At 35.4% G+C, this 24,494-nt stretch overlaps 4 protein-coding genes and 1 long non-coding RNA gene across 10 annotated transcripts in view; 3 read left to right on the forward strand and 2 right to left on the reverse strand.

Moving 5' to 3' along the window:
- The first annotated feature begins 717 nt into the window (after positions 1–717).
- Positions 718–6,084, forward strand: Sym (symplekin scaffold protein). 3 transcript variants are annotated; one of them, XM_076312801.1, is made up of 17 exons: positions 718–843; positions 925–1,124; positions 1,371–1,567; positions 1,645–1,878; positions 1,952–2,238; positions 2,305–2,534; positions 2,612–2,797; positions 2,871–3,313; positions 3,392–3,664; positions 3,733–3,916; positions 4,024–4,265; positions 4,333–4,511; positions 4,584–4,744; positions 4,823–4,958; positions 5,033–5,397; positions 5,495–5,572; positions 5,677–6,084. In XM_076312801.1, exons 2-17 carry the CDS (start codon positions 1,071–1,073, stop codon positions 5,761–5,763), a joined length of 3,336 nt encoding a protein of 1,111 aa, XP_076168916.1. In that variant the 5' UTR covers positions 718–843; positions 925–1,070; the 3' UTR covers positions 5,764–6,084. The 3 variants fall into 3 exon arrangements, with proteins under 3 accessions (XP_076168916.1, XP_076168917.1, XP_076168915.1); XM_076312802.1 differs by having other exon boundaries at positions 784–1,124; positions 5,655–6,084; XM_076312800.1 differs by having other exon boundaries at positions 784–1,124.
- A 170-nt stretch (positions 6,085–6,254) lies between these two features.
- Positions 6,255–9,076, reverse strand: LOC143147513 (17-beta-hydroxysteroid dehydrogenase 13). Of its 4 annotated transcripts, XM_076312810.1 has the most exons (8): positions 9,058–9,076; positions 8,457–8,755; positions 8,083–8,259; positions 7,839–8,015; positions 7,611–7,760; positions 7,270–7,526; positions 7,081–7,206; positions 6,255–7,000 (listed from the first exon to the last, which is right to left on the reverse strand). In XM_076312810.1, exons 2-8 carry the CDS (start codon positions 8,457–8,459, stop codon positions 6,934–6,936), a joined length of 957 nt encoding a protein of 318 aa, XP_076168925.1. In that variant the 5' UTR covers positions 8,460–8,755; positions 9,058–9,076; the 3' UTR covers positions 6,255–6,933. The 4 variants fall into 4 exon arrangements, with proteins under 4 accessions (XP_076168925.1, XP_076168924.1, XP_076168926.1 ...); XM_076312809.1 differs by lacking the exon at positions 9,058–9,076 and having other exon boundaries at positions 8,457–8,937; XM_076312811.1 differs by lacking the exon at positions 9,058–9,076 and having other exon boundaries at positions 8,519–8,930.
- Positions 9,016–9,917, forward strand: LOC143147514 (NADH dehydrogenase [ubiquinone] 1 alpha subcomplex subunit 1-like). The gene is made up of 3 exons (XM_076312813.1): positions 9,016–9,357; positions 9,630–9,716; positions 9,796–9,917. Exons 1-3 carry the CDS (start codon positions 9,259–9,261, stop codon positions 9,820–9,822), a joined length of 213 nt encoding a protein of 70 aa, XP_076168928.1. The 5' UTR covers positions 9,016–9,258; the 3' UTR covers positions 9,823–9,917.
- A 1,423-nt stretch (positions 9,918–11,340) lies between these two features.
- LOC143147515 (uncharacterized) lies at positions 11,341–13,735 on the reverse strand. Its single transcript, XR_012992274.1, has 3 exons — positions 13,242–13,735; positions 12,491–12,750; positions 11,341–12,289 (listed from the first exon to the last, which is right to left on the reverse strand). It is a non-coding gene; the product is annotated as an uncharacterized LOC143147515 (long non-coding RNA).
- The window catches only part of Lapsyn (Leucine-rich repeat activity-regulated protein at synapses), a 99,916-nt gene continuing 88,056 nt past the window's right edge, over positions 12,635–24,494 (forward strand). Inside the window, exon 1 of the mRNA XM_076312805.1 lies at positions 12,635–13,520. Within this exon, the coding sequence (XP_076168920.1) occupies positions 13,472–13,520 (49 nt within the window). The 5' untranslated portion in view covers positions 12,635–13,471. The remainder of the gene's footprint in view (positions 13,521–24,494) is intronic.

Here is a 24,494-nt window from a genome sequence, read left to right on the forward strand (position 1 = left end):
TCATTAATCCTACCGGGTCAAAGTAGAAAAAAACTGTTAAAAATAAACCCTAAAATAAATGTGCGTGATTTAACAACAGAAGTTGTTAATCTCGCGCATAAAAAAACCAATTTCGATGGAAACTGTTTAGCGAACGTTAAAAAACTATAATTTTCATGGTAGAAACGTACGAAGAAAACTATATTTCTGAAATAAAATGCCCTCTATAATGTTATAGGGATGTATTAATACTAATGATACCGGAAATATGAAATTTATAGACGAATTAATGGGTAAAAATAAATAGTTTTTTGTTAAAAATAACCGAATAATTAATTTTATTTAAAAAGTTTTTTACAAATTATCTCCTAAGATATATGAATAAAATATGTATTACGTTTTTAGTTTTGAATATATACGTTCGTATTTATTTTCCCACCCGTTTTCCTTACCAACATACAGTATGTCCATAATTTCTAATCACACAGAAGCTGTTGCATAAAAAATAGCAATATCGAAATTGATTAAAAGTAGTATAGCAGTTGAATCATAGTACATGCTCTTTCATCAAAAAGTTTATTTTTGTAAAGTGAACGGTGACAGATTTCTTTGTATACGGAAGCTAAACTTATAAAAGAATGTAATAAAGATTTCTTGTTTTTTTGATCATAAGTTACTCGTGCTGAAAACATAACCTGACAATTTGATTTATTTATTTATTATCAATACTTGGGAATTGAAAATCATAAATACTGTTGAAATTCCCGCTTTTTCAACATTAAACGATTATAGCGCTTTGGAACAGTAAAAAATGCCAAGATGGCAACGCAAGCGATTTCCTTGGATATTAAGGCAGATTTTATTGTTCGTTAACTTAGAATTTTCCGCACAAATTATCGAGAAAATTATTCTATAGGAAAACATAAATTTAAATTTTGATTATAGGGAAAATTCAGCAAGCCTTAATCCATGCGATATATACGCGTTGATTGTATAGCATATCGAAACTTCAGAATACAATTGTTCAACAGCTTCTTTCACAATAATCTTTATTTACGTTTAACTTTGGCTCGTTTATCAGAAAGTATAATATGGATCCCCGAATACATAGAAGAACTGAGCTGGAAAAGGGACCGGGTGATTTGGTCAGTGTCATAACCTCAACAATTTTAAGACATATTTTACGAAACCAAATAGAGTATATGTAACGTAAAGAAATACGCATATATTTCGTAAAACTATGACAATTATTGCTCAAATGCTTATGACTAACTTATAAACAAATATTTGATTTAGTAGAATCTATAAAATTCTTAATTATAAAACTAATATTGTTTTTACTGTAAAAATTAAGAATAATTAGAAAACTTGCATTACATTGCATTTTACAGATAGTTGAATGGTTGAACGAGGCTTCCTTAAATCCAGGAGGAGATGTAAAAGTTATGAATTTATGCAAAGTTCAAGAAATCTTAGTAAATAAAGAACCACAATTGTTACCATTATATTTGGATGAAGCATTACAATTCTCTGTGGATAGAAATGCAGAAGTTAGGAAAACAGTTACAGGTTTTATAGAAGAAGCTGGGTAATGATGGTTATAGAATGCATTACACAACACATTATAATGATTTTTTGTTATTGATACATTTATTATATTTATAGAGTAAAACAACCAGAAGTAATTCCACGTTTAGTTCAAATACTTTTAAGATTAGTTTCCGACGAATCATCAGCTGTTGCTAAAAGAGCTCTTCGAGCTAGTGGCAGAATATTGAGAGCTGCTTTGAAGTGGATATCTAGTGCCACTACAGTTACTCCAGAAATGGAAGTAGCATGGAGCCAACTTAGTGCTCTTAAGATTCAAATCATAAATATGATAGACAGCGATAATGATGGGTAAAAAGATTATTTCAATTATTTTTCACTTGTATCATTCAACTTTAATTTATTAAGTTTTTGTATGCTTCAGAATCAGAACACAAGCTGTAAAATTTCTCGAGGGTGTCGTTTTAATACAAACATACCCAGACCCAGATTCGCCAAAAAAACCAGATGATTTTTCCTTAGAAGATATTCCATTAACTTTAAAAATAGCTCGTAGACGAAAATTAGAAGAAGAAGCTAACGATGTAATGGATTTATTAATTAAGTTTCATGGATCTCCACATGTCAGTAGTGTCAATTTAATGACTTGCATGGGATCTCTAGCATTGATTGCCAAAACAAGGCCCCAATTTATGTCGGGTGTAATACAAGGTAAATAACATTTATGGAAACAACTTCTTTCTATTCAATCTATAATTAAAAAATTTTAATTTCTAGCTTTGCAAAGGCTACAACATGATTTACCTCCAACATTATCAGACTCTCAAGTAATTAGCGTACAGAAGCAATTAAAATTAACTCTATTAGGACTGATGAAACACCCGGCGAGCATAGAATTCGCGTCTACTATAGCTAAACAATTAACACAACTTGGGACAAAAGAACAAGAGATAATTAAGGCTTATCCAAAACCAGAAGACATTCGACGTATGAAGAAACGTCAACAAGTAAGCACATGTGTAATATAAATAATGAGCATTGATGACAATTAATAAATATATTGATTAATTTGTATAATTTTTAGGAAGCGGCTGCTGCTTCTGCTGCAAAACGCGTTAAAATCGAGACTACTTTAATACCGGATGAACCAGAAATTGCACCCACTCCAGTACCTCCTCCAAAATTACCTGAATTAATGGAACTTTCGGAGAACTTTATTACAGAACGGTTAAGTGTAGAGATTGCTACAGACTTAGTAATGGATAGCATGGTATTTAATATGTTCTGTTCAATTTTCATAGGGACTACCTCTATTCCTTTTATTGATTAAATTACATTCATAGGCATGGGTTCCGGATACAATGACGACGATCTTTCAAAGAGAATATCAGCCTACTTCGACGACTGATATTAATGTCCAACGTCAAACTATTGCTAAATTGCTAGCAGCACAAATAAAACAAGCTAAAGCAAAAAAGAAAAAAGACGCTAAAGATGAAGATGCCGTGATGGAAGATTTAGTGAAAAATCCAACTATTAGCGTAGCTGAAGCAAAACGGGAACGGAAACGTGAGAAAGACAGAGAGAAAGAAAAAGAGGCAAAGGCATCTTTGGAGGCACATGAAAAATCACTTGCAAAAGCAAGAAATCGTTTGAAAGCTTTGAAATTGTCCGAGGTTACAAAACCATTACCGAAAGAAGTAAAAGAAAAAATGTTACTGATGGCTGTAAATAGAATCCTACTATCTGAAAAGATAGCCGTGTTCGGTGGCGTGGCAAATATAAGGTAAATAAAATCGTAAATTCATTATCTCCTAAAAAGTATCATTACTTAAAGCTGAAACATCTCATTATTTCGTTTCAGATCAAAAATTTTAACGACTCTGGCTGCAACATTTAATCCTTATATTAAAGAAGCAGTATTACGTTATATTACCGATGACATGAGAAATCGTTTGGACTTAGCTTTAGGTTGGTTGTATGAAGAATATGCGTTACTTCAAGGTTTTCAAAGACGAACTACATTATGCACAAAACCTCAGGAAGCCCCGCATCAGGCTTACAACTTTCTGTTGTGCACCTTAGTATCAGCAATAGATCTGGTTCAAGGCAAAGATCGCGACACATTGCTAAATAGGTAATAGATTTAATCAAATATTCAACAAAAAGAAATACAATATTAACTGTGTACTTATTTGAGAGAAGATTGTACTTGGAAGCCCCTTTGATTACCGAAGATGCTGTTGAGGCTTTAAAAATGGTGTCTTCTGATGAGACAAGGGGGCTTGCACCGTTGCAACTATTAAAAGAAATGGTTATTCGCAGACCAACTAAACAACTAGTTTTCCTGAATGTATTATTGTGTCATACGGGTCACGAAAATAGTACTGTAAGTTACTTTATACTTTTTACTATTCGTGGAATATTGAAAAACACGTATTATCCAAGCTGCAAATATTTTTACTTTAAGCGTTTTAATTTTTTGTCTATTAATAGATAAGAGAAGCTGCTATACAATTAGTTTGCCAACTATATAGTCGTTCTGAATTAAGTAAACTCATAGAAGAGTACGCGGTTCTTTATTTAGGTTTCTTACGGCTTCATACTCCGCCCGAAATCGTCTTTGGACAAGATCGGGGTAGACCGCAAGTAGAAACCCAGTGGACTGAGTCGACAACAAGAGCTTGCCTTGGATTGTATCTTGCTCTCTTAAGCGAACACCAAGATTTAATCCACGAGTGAGTTACCTTTTTAGCGAACATATTGAAAAGTACGTGCAAACTCTTATTAATTATCACTTTTTAGATTGGCAAGAGTGTACACATCAATGAGCGCAGATGTAAAACGTATGGTTCTAAGATTAGTAGAAGGACCTGTAAGATCTCTGGGAATGGGTAGTCCACAACTACTAGCTTTAGTTGAAAATTGTCCAAAAGGAGCAGAGACGCTAGTTACAAGAATTATTCATATACTTACAGAAAAATGTATGTAAGCTCTCAATTTCAACCTCTATATTTATACTGTTTTGAATGTATAATACATTGTTCCATGTTTAGCTGCACCGAGTGCAGAGTTAGTAGCAAGAGTAAGAGAACTCTATCAGACCAGAGTCTCCGATGTTCGGTTCTTGATACCGGTTTTGAATGGCTTAACGAAGAAAGAAGTTATAGCCGCTCTTCCGAAACTTATAAAATTAAATCCTATCGTGGTTAAAGAGGTAAATGTATCCTTGGCAATGTTTATCTAAATTAAGAAAGATATGATTGAGCATCGTATTTCAATGATTCTTCCACAGGTATTCAACAGGTTACTGGGTACTCATAATAATGAAAGTGGTGTACCTCATACGTCTCCTATTACACCCGCTGAACTATTAATAGCCTTGCATAATATAGATTCAAGTAAAGCAGAACTAAAAACAATTATAAAAGGTGATATAATCAATTTTTTTTTTGTAAAGGACACATTTTTTACTCTGCGATCATGTGATAAAATCGATTTGCAGCTACGTCCTTATGTTTCGCGGAGAAACAAGTGTACACGCAGGAAACGGTAGCCGTCGTAATGCAACATCTCATGGAAATGACACCGCTTCCTACATTATTGATGCGTACAGTGATACAAAGTCTTGCTCTGTACCCAAGGTTAAGCGGATTCGTAATGAATATACTTCAACGATTAATTCTGAAGCAAGTTTGGAAGCAACCGAAGGTCTGGGAAGGTTTCGTAAAATGTTGCGAACGCACACAACCACAGAGTTTCGCGGTTATTTTACAACTTCCCCCGGCACAGTTAGCCGAGGCGTTAAGGATGGCTAGCAATTTACGAACTCCTCTGTTAGCGCACGTTGAAGCTTTTGCTGAAAATCAGGTAATTATCATCGTTATAATGTATCAACAATTGTATTACCTTATTAACAAGTAACAGGAATCTTATTTATGTGAAAAATATAATTGCTACGTTTCAGAAAGCACACATTCCACAATCAATAATGGATGTTATACAGGGTAAATCACCTTGCGACATGCATGATGAATTTGATATTGTGAGTAAAAATACTTGTATATAAAGAGTCGATTTTTATATTATCGTAAAAACAAAATAAATATATTAACTGATCCAAATAGCTTTTCCTCCAATTTCTTGCAGGCACCACCTGGTGACTATCCGATCGAACAAAAACCAGATACAATGGAAACTGATGTTTCAGAACCAGCCCCCCCTGGTTTAGATTAGCATAAACTCATTCCAGTGTTGGGATTTGAATCATCATCTACAGATTGTCCCAACTTTAACGAATTCACATTGTAAATCATGAATTATTTCTTTTCTCCTATTCCGAGACAATCTGAAACGTTAGATCCACGTATTCATCAAGTCACGTGCAAAATGTAAATATTTCAGTTTCAGAATTTTGCCGAAAATCCAGATCGTTTTATAGTTTTGACAAACCCCCATTTTAATTCTGGTTTTGTAAATAGAAGTTTACTTACATTTAAATGTACATATACGAGTATATGTATGTTACTGTCATAATATAGTATATTCTTAAGTACATATCGAGAAAGACATTTATGATTCTATGAAACACGATTCATTTCTTTGTGAATGTTTATTTTATTTCAAAAGGGATCAAACATAATTATCATTATTAATTGAAGATTTATATTTAGAAAAGTTTTATTAATACTCGGCATTCTTCGTGAAGTATACAAAAAAATTGTTGGTAAAAAATCCAAATATTGATATATAATTACAAATTTGTACACAGTATCGGTAATGGAATCTAAAGTATAGTTTATCAAATACGCAAAATAGATATTTTGCCATGTTAAATCATTACACCATGTACATAGGCCATTCTTTCAGTATGAAATGTGATATTTTCTATTTGTTTCACAATATATATATATTTACGCTGTGTAAATACCGTGTTATTTGATAAATATTCCGCTTGCACTATATTCGGCCTTACAGATGTTATGATTCCCAAACAGTAAGTATTAAAACTATCTCATAGTTGTTGATTTATACTTAAACATTAAGTGTCATAAGTGTATTTATCATGTTTTATACATTGTGTATGTGTGTGTGTCTGTTTCTTGCATTAATTAGTAAATCATTCTACAGATTATACATAATTATTCAGCGTGCCTATTACATATCATATATTATTTCATTATGTAAATATTAGAACATGTAAAAACTAAGTAAATACGTAGTATATTTGACATTAAAACTATGAAACAATGAAAGACACTTCAACGATTGAACAATGTAGAAAGAGTAAATAAAATATTCTTTGTTATGTAAATCTCAAACTTACTTTTTTTTGTACATTTTCCCATATGTATTATAATTGCAGAAGGAAAGCTGATACTTACGCTCAATTAGAAAAACTAAATATCATCCAAAATCAACTCCTGTATCTAGTAAGTCACGCAACATAAACGATGCTTCTTTTGGAAGTATTCTAGAAATACCATTTAAACATAAATTGATTCTCGCGAACCCTTTACAGACATATATAGCGATATTAATGGAATAAATTACCTAAGAATATGTCCTAAATAAAGTAAATATCCAGGTACACTGAATTCTGCATAATTTCGACGAACACCGTCTAAAATTTGCTTAGCTGCTTCTGCGGCGGGCATTGTGCCGAAATAGCTTGGTATTCTGCATGAAACATAAAATAATAAGTATTTGTAGGAATGTGACATTATTCGTTTTATTGCATACCTAAATCGAATATCTCTAGCCGCTTCTGCGCCTACAATAAACGGATAAACATGAACTAAGGTAATTATAATATTGCTGTTAGAATGCCTTAATTCTGTATGCAGTGATTCTGCTAATCCTTGAACTGCAAATTGTGCAGTAGACAAAGGAACTCTACTGCCTCCAGTGGCACCACCTGATAGACCAGCTACTGAAGACAAAACCACTATATGTCCTTTGCCAATATGTTCCATACAAGGTAAAACTGTTTCCAACAACTAAAAACAGATCTTATTGTTTACATTTATAATGTTGATCATAGTATATAATATATAAATATATATTGTGCAACAAATATATACCCAGAAGTGACTAATAACTGTTAAGTCGATTGTGTGTCTTATTTCTGGTCTATCTTGAATTAATGCCCTAGGGCTAGGTATACTGCAGCAATGGAAAAGCATTGTAATTTTGCCTAATTCTGACTTAATAGTATTCACTGTGCGAACTACCTATTATAATTAATTTACAATTCAATTAATGCGTAACTTATCTATAGTAACCATCAATTTTACAAACAATATACTTACTTCATTTTTATTTGTTACATTGCAAATATATGTTCTAGCTATTTCCAATCCTTGTGAAGCCTTCTGTACAGTGACATTACAATTTTCAGCATTAATGTCCACACAAGCAACACTGACACCCAACTGACACAAATGAATTGCTAATTCCCTGCCTATTCCACGTCCTGCGCCAACAACCTGAATTAAAATTGTATCTTACAAGTGAAATAAATTATTTTTAAATTAAATAATATAACTTTATTACCATTGCAACTTCTCCATGAAGACTTTTCAGAGGTGGAGGTCTAAATGTTCTATACAATGCAATTAAGATCGCAAAGAAAATCCCAGTTAAAAGTGTCACAAGATCCAGAATTAGAATAAAAAGAGAATATAGTTTTAACAGCATCTTTGGTGGCTTGAAACTTCTTCTTAGACTTTCCTAAAATATTATTTTATTTTTAAAATATTAAATTAATTTATAATGCTTTTATAATTTATAATGCTTACATAATACTGTGTTACAATATCAGAATTTAAAGAGAACCTAATCATTAATATTCGACCAGATTTGGTAAAAAATTAACTTTATTAATTTATAATTATTAAAAGCAATTTCTATCAAATCGCAACACTTACCATTTTTGTAAACGAAGTAATAAAATCTCAAAAAGACTTTTATTTAATCGAAACATAAGTACCTTGTGTCAAGTATCATCGTGAACTTTATGATAACGTATTATCACGTCATTGCGGAGGAATGCTATCCAAAATTTACACTGACCAATCTGATGCTTCGTAACGACATTAACAAGCGTTATTACAATTTTCACAATAAAGATGAAATATTGTTAAATTTCGTGATATATATCACACACTCGAGCATGCTTTTTCAAAACCTTCAACCGCCTTTATTGTTATTTTGTGCATGCAGCCCCCTGAGAAAATTTGAATAAAGTAACATTGACTTTCATTACGTACCATTAATTGGTAAAGACAATAACTAGCGAGAAGGTCATATTTATTTGTACGAAGAAATTGAAAATAAATTTGAACGTTTAATGTAAAACTAACAAACAAATATTTTAAGAAACTTATCTGAATTATTTTTTATACAAATCTTTGAAAGTAAAATAAGATTTTTCTATTATTAGTGAATTGTCATATTAGTAGATATATATGTATATTTAATTTCTCCTGTATTCTACTATCGATGCACTGAACAATATTTCATCCTTACTGTTTTCAAATAGTATTTTTTTCTCTACAAATAAACGAAAGATAAACTAGTAATGTAAAACGTGACGTTCGATGAAAACATTTACAAACGCAAGCGCAATTGAAACTTGGGTATGAGTAAATTGCAATAAGTCGGTTGTGTCGATATTTGAAAGTAGAGAACAGTTTCGTTCTTGTGCATTTGGATAAAAATTCGTTCAAAATGTGGTTCGAATTAATTCCAACAATAGGATTATTAGGACTATTTAGTACGATACCAATCAGTCTTCCATACTACATAAATAAGTTTACTTTGGGAAATGTAAGTTTTCCTAACCTAACCTATATATTTATTTACGTAATAAAATTATTTCAAGTTTCTGACATAACACATGCAATATGAAGCTTTAAAATTGTCTTTTTACAATAATGTTAAATGAGTATTTTAAATAATAAATCGCAAAGTGAGATTGTTTATTAATTAATTATTCAAACAGACTATTTCATTTACTGCAGTTTTGTTGTTTATTATACTTTCTTTTCCTCTACTGTTTATGTTCTCATAATCAATTTCTTTGTATTTTATTATTACAGCCATATATGAGAAGCATACGAAAAGAACAGGAGTATCTTATGTGGTGCAGAGATGATGCGTTAACAGGTGCAAGTTGGAAGTTAGCCGTAAGTATTTGTATAGCTTTATATTACTTAATAATTATAAATATTTTTACTGTTGTGCAATATTGTTCCAATTTTACAGGGCTTGGAGAAAATTCCTGACGAATAAATTCACTTCACAATACAATGTATCATAATAGTTTCTTAATATATAAATATGTATATGTATAATCCATATAATACATGTTTATGTGCATAGCTTTATTTAATACACATTTGTTTGTAAAAGTTGTGATTCCTATCAAATATTTCCATGATTATCCTTAATGGAACAGATATAAGGTGTAAGATGTAAGTAAACTTACAAATTAAACAAGAATATTCAAAGATTATAAAAAAAACCCAGAACCATAATAAATGCAATCGCTAGAGTATCGAGATTACATACATTTGAGCATGTTTGGAGAAGTCTGCCATGCCTGTTTCTTTTAAAAAAATGCTCGATCGGTGCATTCTCAGTTCAATTACTGTTAGCTTATAAACAATTATGAAAGGTGTCCTTATAAAGGTTGTGACCATTCATAAGAATTCGTAGTTGTTACTTGAACAGCAATAAAGTAAGTTCAATAACCCACATGATGAAGTTAAACATGTTAATATAATTTTCAACAATAAGCGTCGCAAGTTCCTTTTGAAGATTCAAACGACAAACTTTACACTTAATCCTTGTACGCTAAAAATAGAAGAAATAAATTCGGACAATTCTAAATACGATTTTATATTTAAGAAGATATCGGGATTTTAGATTTTCGTTAAAGGAAATAAATTGCCTTTAACGATCATGGGGTGGTTCCAACGGATATTTGTGTATCTCATAATTCGTTATTGCAAGAAATTTATCCTTTAAAACCGACAACTACTTGAGGAAGTTCGTATTTTTCTCGTCAGTGAATATTTGGAACAAAATACTCAGCCATGTAAAAAATGAATGTAGCAGCAGCTTTGTTGGAAGGAATATTATTCAGCGTTAGTGCACGGTTAAAGTGAGCGACCATACTATAGTCGCTAGTCCGTCTGGAAGAAAATGAATATCCACGGGAATTTTTATTTTCTCTACAGAAAATATATTTCCACTATTCATTTCTCTGGCACTTCCAATATGCCTGGAAAGTACCACTCCACGTACCGAAATTCTCACTGTCTCAGGTAAATTCCAAGCGGCGTGCGAAAGCCTTTTAAGGGAGGAAAAGAAGTTCCAGGTGTTCCGGACGGCAATGTTCTTTGTTTTCACGCCATTATAGTTCTGAATCCCTCGAAAATATATAAGATCGCCCCCTATGCGAAGTAGACAGAGATAACGAACAATAGGCAGCGGAGGGGGATATACCTTTGAGCCAGGAATACAAAGGACGTTACAGGTATACATATACATACGTGCTTTTTTCACCAGATACGATTATAAAAAAAGGAGATGGAGTTAATAGCGATTATGGCGGGACTAATTAAACTATCGTGTGAAAGTTATATGGATACCTTTTTTTATTTTAAAGTAGCTGAATTATTTGTACAGTTGTACAATTTGTGACAAGTTACAAACATATTGTTACTAAATACAAGCTGCTTTTTTAGAAAAGTATTCTTTTTATTTATTTATTTATTGCAGATTACTGCAAAAGTTTTTGCATATTCGACTTGGATAACATAAATCGTTTCTGAGATATAATGAGTCAATCGAATAATTATCTAGAGTTAAGTGGGTTAATTCGTCAAATTTTGCTCATTATTCTTGATATTTGAATTAATTACTCGAAAAGCAATTGAAACTCGAAAATTAATTTTATTACTATTCGAGAAAATGCACATATATATTCGGCAATCAAAAATTCAACATTTAAAGCTGTAAGTTAATGTTACATTTAAATATTTATACTTTTATTAAAATTGCACGACGGAATAAAAACAACTTCCCTATCAAAGCGCAAACGAATAACTTTTCTAAGTCTAGTGGGAATTCCAAAACGTTTCGATTCAGCCAGACTGAAAAATTGTACAAACATGAATTTTGATTGCGTTTCGTGGTTCGAAATACCAGACAGTTATTAATCTAGTTGGATTATTGAAAGCGTTTTTATAGAAAATGCGATAGTGTATCGAAATAATCGTTCTCCTCAGATAAAGTCGCCCTCAACGTACATACATTCTATTATTTCTCATCTGAAACGTTACATTGCTCGAAGGTCGACCGATCAACCGCGATATAAAATAAAGTAGATATCGTTCGAAATAATTGCCGTTGTACGGAATCGTCGATTACCGAACGCGGCAGGATGTAATCTCTTCGTCTGAGATAGGAGCACTTACAGACCAGGTACATACATACACGAGGAACTCGAGCGGATCTTAAAACGTTTCCCGTGCCGGTACAGCAGATCCGGTCGAACGAAAGCAGAATTTATCGATTCTGCTATTCATCTCCGCTCCACGCTACCTGAGGGTCCTTCCGACCAATCGCGGTGCCCGGGTCCTTCGGTTTCAAAAATTAACCGCTGTGTAGTAGATCCCCTCGGTGAATCCTGACGCGCCACGGCATAACGGCAATTCCTTTTGTCTCGAACTGTACCGTAAAACCTGGAGCACTTTTGAAATATGGTTATTTCGATTATTATTCCAAACGATATGTTACATTATTTTGGGCATATAATTAATTTCTCATAGATATTTAAAACAAACGTACTACTTAAATTTGTCGCGATTTCAAATAACGCGAATTTTTCCGAATTTAATTTCGGGTAAAATGAGCCCATCTTTGTTGTGTTGTCACTGAGAAGGTTAATTACCTGTCACCTCTTATTCATAGTCTAGAGTATGACTTCAATTTCAGCTTCAATCACGAGAAAAATGAACAGGAAAATCGGCCGCTTGAGATACTGCTCTACAGCCTATGACGGAGCTTTAAATCGGTCTTCGGACTCGGCGAGCGGCCTCGCAGTCGAGCGCGAGACGTCGTCGGAGCAGCGTTGCGGTTCATGCGTCGCGATCTTTCGCTCACGATTGCTAACCACCGACTCCCTCTCGAAATTTCCAACGACGAATATCACTGAAATTTACCAACGTCGGCGTTGTGAAAAAAAGATCGAAAAAAAACATTACGATCGGATCATATTTGTTTACGCGGGAATTCTCAGAAAGTAGGAGATCGGGTTACAAGTGTATCTGTTCCGTATTCGTTCCTTCGAGGATCAGGCCTATCCAGAACACTATCTCGACGAAATAACGGTGGATAGCGAGGAGCAAGATTTCTCCGAATCCTTTCTTAAGCGGTAAAGATGCGTGACGCGCTGCAACAAGTCCTGCGATACGTCGCCACCGATTTCCCTATATTACCCTGTCCCTGTGCGATTAATTGTTCCGTTGTATACTAAAAGAGAGCAGTCGCGTAGCGTTCAGTGTATATAGTGTATCGGCACAAGTTTCGGTCGGCGTTCACGGTCAACCTGTTAGTCATGTGGGAACAGTAAAAACCGCTCGGGCAGGAACTCTGGAAGAGCAGTTTCTCGGAAATGGTAATAATGACATAGTGGAACTTACTCCTCGACGCGGGACAAGGATATACACGATGCCCTGGTGGTTGTCCGTTCGGTCTGGTCTCGTGGTGGTGTGATGTTTATTTGTCGGTTTTGCAAACGGTGCAACATGACAACAGCGTGCTTGAAAACACGACGGTTTCCCGGTGCTGCCGATGAGACGTCGTAAGATTATTATCTTGAACTGGTGGAAAAGAAATTTCTCGATTGTGACGAAATACCGTTTCACGCACCATGCGGCGCTCTCGGATTGTTTCTCAAGGATGGAACGATAAGGAGACGAGTAAGTGAGACAAAAACTTATTATCTATTTATTCGATCGAGATCGAGATCGCGATTTTGTTCTCGAATAATATCTCGCACGGTTCTCACGTTCAATCATCCTTTGCTGAAAGATCGACAACGCATTCTGTGACGTAAATTGTACAAAGCGTGCGTCGCAAAAGGAATTACGACGAGTTTCCTGAAAAATCGATCACGTCCCGTACAGCCACTTCCCGCGAAGATACAATGTGTTTCGCAACTGTTAGCAACTATCTCTTTCTAGAGAATCCGGAACATCTTCGCGATTTTCCTTTGCGAATCGTTTTCACCGATTTGATAAAAATTACACCGTCGTAAATTTCCGCCGATATTTTCGGCCAAGGACGTCCAGATCGTTAAATTTCGTACCTTAAATTTTGTACTCGCCGGGTTGTGCGTATATTGCGTACAATTTAGTAATTACCTTTCCCGTTACGCGGTTCTCCCTTCGGCCGTGGTAAAACGTTGCACTTTCTTTCCGTCGGTTACGGAACGATAAAGTGCCCAATTACACGTCCATCGGTCGCTTTTGTGCAAACATTTGAGTCCTATCGCAAGGAACCGACGACTACGACGTTAATACCGGCGAGATTTTTGCGTGGACAGCAGGGGATCGTATTAATACCGAGTTGAATTACTTTTCCTTGAAGAGAGGCGAGCGTCTCGCGGGTCTTTGTTATCGGCCGGGGAGAGTTAATCTTCTTTTTTCGAACGTTTATAAATTGCTTTCCGTTCACGGTTTTTTTCCAACTTGCGCAAGCGCGACAACGGTTGTATCTTCCGATCGGCCGTTCATTATGTTAGACATACGATTATTCCACGGACAGTCTCCGAGACAAATATAACCATCGGCGATAAAAATTGTCGCCGCGTATCGAGAAAACGATATTATACTCGCCTATTCGAATTATCGGAACCGTTACCTCTCTGCGCGCTTCGACACGAGGCCCCATTTGCCGCCCAGCAACCAGGGCACACGAGGAAAGCGTTTAATTAAAATAATATTCGTGCGTTAATCATGTTCTTGCGAGTGATGCGTCCTCTCCACCCAATCCAAATATTCGCGCGCGTAATTAAAATTTCTATCGCTTTGAATTCGGTCCGCCCGTGTACACTTCTTTTCGCATATTAAATATTAAAGTCGCGGCAAACGTGTGCGAGGACGAGAGAGAGAGGATTCGTTAACATTTATCCACCCTCCTCCGACTTTATACTCTTATCCGCACCGGCGAATGAGAACCGAGAGACGGTACATGTTTTGAAAGCAGTCACGAACCAATGATTTTTGTGACAACAAATCGTGCAACCGTTCTTTCGCTATTACATACGCTGTTTATAATCCCATACGCATCTACTATCGTATCTATTAACGACTGTGGATTTTAAAGGATTTCATTTTTAACGAAGGGACATTGTAACATTCAAATGTATTATCGTTAATTTAATTCCACTTCACGGGCCATCGCCTCTGTACAGTTAACATCCCTGTACAGTCGGTCGTCGTAAATCGTTCAGAATTCGAACGTCTTAGCTCCCGATACTCGTCGAGAATCCCAGAAACTTTTTGTCACGAGGATCGCTCGGAGACCAACGATTCTAGGCTTTCCGAGGGTTCTCGCTCTTAACCCATTGCTACGTGCGATACGCTCTTGAGCCTGATGACCGCGTTCACGTATTTAAACGCATAATTAAACGACGTTGCATCACGGGTAAATGCAATAATCCTTGCGCATTGGCCGGTTTCCCATTCACGAGGAGCTCGAGGGAATAATTGCTTTTGCTTCATTGTGCAACGCGATCGGCACGCGCTTCGCGCTCGAACGGCGAGGTAGAGGAAGGGGGTGGGGGCACCTTTGTCTTCTCGCGTGCCACAACCGGAAGGCACACTTTTCTTCTCGGAAAACCGTTTCTTATTTAAACCGGGCCGCGATTCAGGTTCGTAACCTCGCTCGTGCCTCGCTCGCGGAAAACTCGGGAACGAGGTTCAATTTTTTGCGGTCGAGATCGACTCGCATAAACGCAAACGATTTTTTTCGTGCCAGGGTTTCTCGAGTCCGAGGCAGGTATATTCTTAGCCGGCCGTAGTGTCCGCGTCCTTCCACGAGCAATGGTCGGCCCTTTAGGTGTCGTGTTCGTAAGTGGGGAGAGTCGGTCGGTGCGCAGCGCGCGGTGTACGCACATCGGCGTCCCACGAATATGATTCGAGAACGAGACTACGGGATATCCGCACGCGTAGCGTCGTTTCTTCACGCGGATCACTTTCGTCGACGCGGTGTATCGATGCTCGTGGCGTTTTGTTGGTTAGGGCAAGCTCGTAACCGTTCGCGCCATTTTGAGAGCAGACGTGCGAGCTACCAATGCGTGAGCGCTCCTTTTACGTTGCATCCAAGGGGTTTCGAGCGTACGAAGGAATAAATCAATTTCAGCGTTTCTATCTTTCATTGAGGGAGCATAAAATCGAGCTTTTTTGTACGGTGCACGGACAATGTTCTCTTGCGCTGTCAACCTTGGTACGGGTTTTAAATTGTGACCTGTTCATGAAAATCGACAACTTTTTTCGCGTATTGAGATAGTGGTTTCACGTGTCTTGTATATTTCGTTAGTTTCGCTTGTCGCTCGTCGGAGATATTTTTGATAATTACGTATCGATACGACAGGTCGTTGCATTCACCGACAACACGCGATCGATAAGAGGAAACCGTACAATTTACTGCAGCCCGTGTAATCGATACCGTACAGTTCTTCGATCGTGCTACATATGTTTCCTTTTCTTATCGCGGATATTTAACAATTAGGGGATCATTTTTCAACGGGACTGTAGATCTCGTGGGAAGAAGTGAACACACGTAACGCAAATTTTATGCAACGTTGTCGCACAGGTACGGGGTAGGTTAAATTAATTTTTATCTATAAGTATAATTAACGTAATGAAATAATTTTTTTTTCATTATTCGCTGGAGCTTAATATCATACTGGATAACGTTCAAAGAATTCGTGGTCATATTTATCTTCGAAAAGCCGACTAAGGAGATTTTGTAAAGCAATAAACTTAGTCGCAAAAAATGATTATAATTTCGGTCCATTGCTTAGAACTTTAAGAATTCGAACGTAGGCTCGTCATCGGTGATAAAAAAAAATACTAAGCACTAATTTTTATGGAAATCAAAACTTAAAGGTCTTCTAAAGGTTAACAGAGATAGATAAAATTTGTATCTAATTGAAAATTTCTAATTAGAAATAAAAGATAAATAACTTTTTATCCGTTACTCGTTGAATAGAAATTAAAATTTAAATTCTAGAATTAAATATTTAGCAATAATTCTCTATAGAGTTAGTTTTATCCGTCATATTGTATTCGAATAAAATTTCGTCCATTTCCAGTTAACATTTAAGTCTTGAATGGGTGGGTCCCGTTGAATTTGATCGTATAAATATCGATGAATAAATTCTAACCTAAAATTTTAACGTACAAACACTTTTCCATGATCGGTGTACAGGTATCACGTTTTAAACTGATCGCATAATTGTTGTCTCGAATGTTTTGAAAAGAATGTGAATAATAAACAGTTTCGAGTGGCAGCTGTGAGGATTTGCGGGATTAAAACGACACTATCTCTAGGTATTGTTATCTCAACGCGATTCAGTCGCGTCGGTTCGAAGCAAGCGGATTAAGTACCAACAATAAGTCCGTTCTATTAAATAGGTTCGTTAAATAGATACAACTTCCTTCTTGGGATTTTGAAATTTAAATCACGTGAACGATATTGTGATAAATAAATCTATCGTAAACAGTGTCGCCCCTAGAGATTGCAGGGTCCATTGTTTCTATTATAATATAGTTAAATTAATTGTTCGGGTATTGGTCGGTGTAGTGTACTGTCCGTCCGTGAGAAAAAGACTAATTGATGTTTACATCTCCACTCTTGGTTTACATTGTACCAGTTTCTCTATTATCACACGCATTGCCGTTATTGGTCGAGGATGGTGACGAAGATCGACAGTGGCTAATGGTAGGGATCTGATGGTAGGGGAGTTAGTAAACTGTAAACCAGAGTGAGGTTATAAACACTCGTTAGCTTTCTTCTCACGGACGGACAGTATAATGTACTTTAAAAATCTATATTATTCAGGAAACTACATTTTACGGTAAATCTCAATTCTATTGATATAGTTTTTAACTTAAATTTACTACAAGAAGAACATAGTTATAAAGTACATTAAAATAACCTGGTTGTAAAAGTACGTTAAAAAAAAATTGGATGCCTATACTAGTATAATTAAAGTTCAAAGAATCGAAGGTTATGTTATTAAAATTTCAGCGAACTTATCGTATTTTTTCTAAAATTTTTGACAATAGAAGAATGCACATTCGAATGTTAAGTTTTAATTGCAAAAAATAAATAACAATATTCTAATATTATGATTGAAACAACGGTCAAAATTGAGACCGTGTTTTAGACTTTTTTTATTGGTGCAATTAATTTGTTTAGCTGAAGAATTTACTCCATCTACTTTTAACGTAAAATGTCTACATTAATGTATTAAATAATGATATGTTGCTAATAATATAGTAAAATTGCTACAGAATTCGCAATAAATGATATCGTCAATCATTTATAGTAATTTATTATTTTATTACAGATACATTTATAACGGTTACAATAATGATATTTAAACGAAACGTGTCAAGATAGTCTGCGTATCGAGATGATAATCAGAGCTGTCAAGTTATAATTCAAAACGCTCCATTTTCTTTAATTTTAAAGATAGTGGAATGGAAGCCCGGAGGAAATATATTTCTTTAAATGTAAAATGTAGCGCGCCGATGCCCTCACGTCCTTCGCCTCGATTACACTCGTTTATATATATATGAAATATATATATATAACTGAAATGTCCACATTTTATAAAAAAAAAAAAAAGAAATTTGTTTATAAAATGTGGACATTTCAGTTTTGTCGATATACTATAACATAAGATACTGACTTATACTATAACATTAGTTACTAATTTATATTATAAATTACTAACTTACACAATATACTATAAGTCTCGAAATTACACAATATAACTTTTGAACTAAAATTACCTACAAGAATAGTACAGCTGTAAAAATAGTTAAAAATAATTGAATATCTCGATCAGTAAGATTACAATCAATTTATTTTTTCCAAAGTGCCTAAAAATAAGTGTCGGGCCCTTTGTAAGTCCCTCGTGAGTGTCAAAGTCGGTACCGGATCGCGAACCATCTGAATAAAACATTCGTGACGACTTCTCGTTGTCGGTAGTATCGATGTAATCGTTCGATAATTAGTGGACACATTAATTTCCAAACGACAGAGGTCTCCCTCCTCGTAGGTTTGATCGATCGATCATCGGTTGGTTGTAAGCCGATTGAAACTGAAATCGAGCTCGTGTTATTAATTTATAATCGCGCTGCTTTCTCCGAGCTATCGAAAGCGAGAAGCGCGTTCCGCTTATTACCGGTACGTTAATTTCCAACGTTAATTCCATCAGGCTCGACCTAGCCCGTCCGTATATTTAGGCGATAAACGAGTTTGCTGCCATTATAACCGGCCGTGTCGTTAAACCAGGAAACCTGTAATGAGGGCCGCGCGCGAGGATTTTGGAAGAGCCGTAAATTCGCCGACCCCGAATGGTCGAACGCGCGGGAATTAAGCTGTTGCTGGCTTGGTATACAGTCGCACATCTTGTTTATCGTTAGGAAGCGCCCCTTTTAGGTGACCTGTAGTATCTATCTATCTCCACCGTTTGTAATCAAGAGAGAATCTGACAAAAACTTCGATCGAACATCTTCGGTGTTAGAGGCGAATACTTAATAATAACGATACGGGGGGGGATTCAGTGGTGGCTTCTACTAAAGGTTAGATGGAAATGTGAAAGAGAGAGCGAACGAGAATAAGAAAAGGGGAGGAGCACGTTTCATCCCGGACCTGCTAGTGGACCAATCAGTAAGGGACGTCCTAGCAAGCCCTGTCTCATACGCCAGGCTAGTGGGAGATCGGTACATATTGTATATATACCGATCGGAGTCGGTACGAGAACTTGCGGGAAACGGTCAGTGGTCGAGTTTCCCTCTAGCGGCGAGTGTGGGAGTTACCGCCACACTTCCAACGAAATGCGAACGGGTGCATCGATGGCACACTTTGTAACTTACAAGAGGACTTCTACAGTTGTGGAAATCGCTTTTGAAACTGTAGTAGACGCAAGTTATTGTATTTACATACCTAGTATAAAAAATGCTCAATAGATTTCTTTACAATGGGCCTTTGTTTTCGAGATACTTTGATTTAAAGTTTAATACGGAATAAATTGTCTGGAATCTCTTTAATACAGCAAGTTGTGGGTAAGTCGGTAGAGCGAGCGACTGCAAAGCTGTTGGTAGTGGGTAATGAATCTTCGCTGTTATTATTTTTTTCTTTTTAACACTAGAACCATCGAAGGTCAATTTGATTTGTTTAAAACTTCTTTTTAAAATCACTCGATTGTTAACGGTGTCTTTGCCTACAATAGTCGTGGACAATTATCAAAATAGACAACTAATGGTTTTTTTTATCGACGATTGTTTATATCTGTTCTTTCAAATTTTACTTTATTTTGTATCATTTTTTAACAACTCATTCAAGCGAGGAGGGTTAGTTGAAATAACAATTTTTTATTTGCCCTGATTAGAATTAATAATCAATAAATAATATAAAATAGTAATATTAATATTTAAAAAATGCGTAAGTGTTCTATGATATGTTTTATATTAATATTTACATGGTTTGGGTGATTTGAAGTGATGTTTCTCCGATGAATGTTTTTTCGAGTATTTGAATCGTTTTTGAAAAAAACTTCCACGTACGTGTATTAAAAACAAGCACAAACGAGGTCGTTGTTTGGATTCATTTAAATCGAGTAAATCTCGCCAATCTATTGATAATACCCTCATGAAGGTCTTCCCCTCCCCCCCATTCATCTGGTACATCGTGACGATCTTCAAATCGAGATAAAAAAAACCTCGATGGTTGGAAAAAAAATTGCTATTTTCTTCGATCGTATGGAAACGAGTGATACTGATTCAAAGGCTTACACAAGTGGAAGTTACTGGTATTTCGTTTTTACAAAAATATTGGAAAGGTGATAAAAGTGACTTTCCTTTTAATTCCTCTACTGATGCGTACAAATGTATTTTTTTTTTTTTTTTTTTTTTCAATCGAAAGCCAGAGAGTATTTTGAAAACTAATTTTTATTTCGAATAATAATTTCACCCTTTAGACTCGAGTTATTACACCTGTAAAAAGAAACAAAATACTTCTATAGATAAAAAGTGTTTCGAGAAGAATGATAAATATTTGAATCGAAGTAAAAAAAAAAAAAAAAAAAAAAAAAAAAGAAAAGAAAAGAAGTATTTAATAACGTATAAAGTATATAATAATTTATACAGCGTGTTTAATGATCCTACTTGTAGATTACAATATCGTTTGAATGCTCACCTCGTTTCTTTTCTTTTTTTTTCCATTTTAACGGTGTGGATCTATTTACTCCAATTTTTCATAACTTCCTCGCGTAAATTGTTTCGCGTTGCAATCTGAATACTTCCATTACAGTGTTGAGGCACCACTCTATTTTACGTCAAGAACTTCGCAAGACTCTTTACGCTGAGTTTAACAGCATTGACAGAATTTTTATTAATGTGAATAATGCTTAGGAATTTTTGCGTGGTCTTTTAATCAAATAATAGTAACAAATTTTAAAGGACAGAATATAAAGATAATTGATAATTTAAGAGATTTCGCTGGATTTAGTTGATAATTTAAAGTTGTTAAAAATTGAAAAAATATCTTCTTTTTTAAAAGGACAGTGGCTCGAATTCAGAGCGAATTTTGTTAATAAATTTGAATAATTTCTATTCTGTTGAATAATATTGCTCCGTACTATGGTCACCCAATTAGTACTTTAAATACTCTATCGAGAAGGTGCAAAATAGATGCTTGTGACACGTATAAGGACTTTTCTATGTCTGTCTTGGATCATAATTATTCACGATTATAGTAGCAACTTGAACTCGTCTCTCTTGAGTGCCGTCGCATCCAAATGGACCTATCTTTTGTTTATAAGGCGTTCAATGGTATTCTGACATCCCTTGAAGTTTATTCACTTTTCATTCAAAGCAGTTTGTACTTTTTCTTATTCTCGTCTATGAATAATATACTATTTTCTTTTTTCTTTTTAGAGTTTAAATATTGATTCATATGGATCACATACTATTTCATTTTGTTTTTATAATTTGAATCATGTACTATTTTATTTTATTTGTACAGTTTAAATCACATACTATTTTATTTTTTTTTTAAATAATTTATACCATATACTATTCATCTCGTTTCTAGAATTTAAATATTATATATCGTAATATGTTTTGCTGTAATAGTTGTATACAAGGAGGAACAATCGGCAAATAAATTATAAATAAGTAATCAAATACTATAACTAATATTAATGATTATTGTATTCGGTTGAAATTTTCTGATCAGTACGATATATTTATAACAAACTTGTTACTTCTTCTGGATCTCGAAGGTTCAATCATTTTAAAAATTTGGTTTTCAAAGGATTAACTTGTTTCTAATTATTTTCAATATATATTTTTTACAAAGGATTATCTTGTTTCCAATTAAGTTCAAAAATTTTTTTTACAGCGGATTACTTTTTTCTCATTATTTTTAAAATCTTGTTTATCGAGGATTATCTTCTTCCAAATTATTTTAAAAATTTTGTTTACAAAGGATTATCTTGTTTCCAATTATTTTCAAAAATTTTTTTTTCAAAGGCTTATCTTGTTTCCAATTATTTTCAAAATTTTTTTTTACAAAGGATTACTTTTTCCTAATTATTTTCAAAATTTAGTTCACAGAGAACTATCTTCTTCCAACATATTTTCAAAATCCAATTCCCAAAAGAATTCCCCCATTTCGAATAAAAATTTTCCATAAAAACATCACCCGATCATTATTTCTGTACTTATTCCATCTCGAAATAAAAATTTTCCCCACGAAAGATGACACGTATTTATCCCAAAGTAAAGTAATTAAATTAAATTAAATTTCTCTACAATTTTAACGAACGAGTCCATCTCTCTTATTAAAACACCGCTTGGTTATCCACGTTGAACGTCTTTAGAAAAATTTTGTCGAGATTTTCGCGATGGTCGTGGTGGGGTATACCCTAAGCCCACCGACCATTTCCAGTCGTTTCCTCGTTTAGAAATACCGAGATAGGGTGACTTCGAAGCCAGCCTCAGGATCGATGTTCCAGTTAAAACTGCACACGGCATGTTAATGAGCGTTAATGGAAGAGTAACGGTGGCAACGTTGGCGTGGAGGGGATGGGCGGGCGCGGGAAACAGAGGGGGGGGGGGAGAGGAGAAAAGAGGGAGAAAAAAAAGAGAGAGGAAACTATGCCGGCAAGTCGCGGACGCTACCGAAGGAATAATTACGTAGATCCTACCAAGGACAGTGCTCTCGGGGATGCATTCTTCTAGAAATTAGCGGGGAACTTCGTTCCGGAAGTTGAATACGCGGGACCGTGTAACAACTTGTGTATCGTGTTAACCAGGCCTGTGTACAGCAAGAGAAGGACACCGATAGCGGTGAAACGGGGCCAGCGACCGATTGTTACCGATTTCAATCGGTACCGCGGTAGTATCCCATGGAATCGCGATTTCTATTCCAGTTTTCGATCGAACACGACACTGGCCCGGACGAAGAGCCTCGACGATGTTTCTAGAGGTGTTCTCGAACACTGGAAGTATCGGAGTATGTACTCGAAACTCGTGTACGAGCGAAACAGGTTTTATCGGATCGGGCCGAGGACTAGCAACGCTGAAGTAAAACTACGAGCAATTCGATCGTTCCAGGCTGATTCCAGCGAAGGTGGATGGATACTTTTGAATCGCACAATACGATTGGGGGGAGGGAGAAAAAAAAAAAGAAACTACTGCGTCGATGTTCGATCCCTGATTTTCTGCAAAAAATGAGCAGGTAATTTTTTCTACGACGAAATCCGAGCTTCGTTTCGGTTTTATTCGGAGGATTAACGCTCGGTGGGAGTTAACGGGTTATTTTATCGAATAAAGATTTTTTTGCAATTTTCCAAGGAGGTATATCGTCTTTTCGTTCGAATTTTTAACTCGACCCTCTCGCGTCCCGGACGAATGTTTTTTTTTTTTTTTTCGTTCACGGTGGATTTTCATTTTTGACGGTCTTTCGAGATTTGCATCCGAATTATCGCCTTTGTGATTCTTCTCTCGGTCGAACAATCCATTTTACGAACGCTCAACTTACGAGTATCCCACATGGATTTTCTATGGGATTTACACCGGGTGGGACTCCGAGGTTGGTTCCCTTCTCTTGAAAATACCGCTGCATAAAGTTCGATGCGTGGAAAATTGGAAAATTGTCCACGATATTGGGGACAAAAATTTTCCAATTCCACGCTAGGATATTGTTCCGGGAAGTGTTTGTACTTTTGGGGAGGTGTTGTATTTTTCGATCGGTCCGCTCGGACCGAGTGCTTTGCGCGGGAAACAGCTTCAAAATATTTTCTTTTGAGAATGTTATGGTCAGGGGCTTTGTTGGATATTTTTCTTTTTTCGAGAATTTTGATCGCTGCTTTTGTACCAAAAAAAGTGTGTTTTATCGAGGGACAATAGCTTTCTCCTGTTTTTCACACTTCGTTCGACATGAACGAGAATGAACTTTAAAGTGAGAGATTAAAAACTTTTACATTTCTCATTGTATCTTTACGAGAGTGTCAGCAATGGATTGGCGAGATTCTCCCGATGAAAATGAGTCCAAACACGACCACATTCGGACAATTTGAAATTTTACGTTATTTGAAATATTTTTGAAAAACGGTAAATTTTGTGTAATTAAAAGTAATCCGAATA

Source organism: Ptiloglossa arizonensis, chromosome 5 (genome assembly GCF_051014685.1).
Source record: "Ptiloglossa arizonensis isolate GNS036 chromosome 5, iyPtiAriz1_principal, whole genome shotgun sequence".
Classification (NCBI taxonomy): domain Eukaryota; kingdom Metazoa; phylum Arthropoda; class Insecta; order Hymenoptera; family Colletidae; genus Ptiloglossa; species Ptiloglossa arizonensis.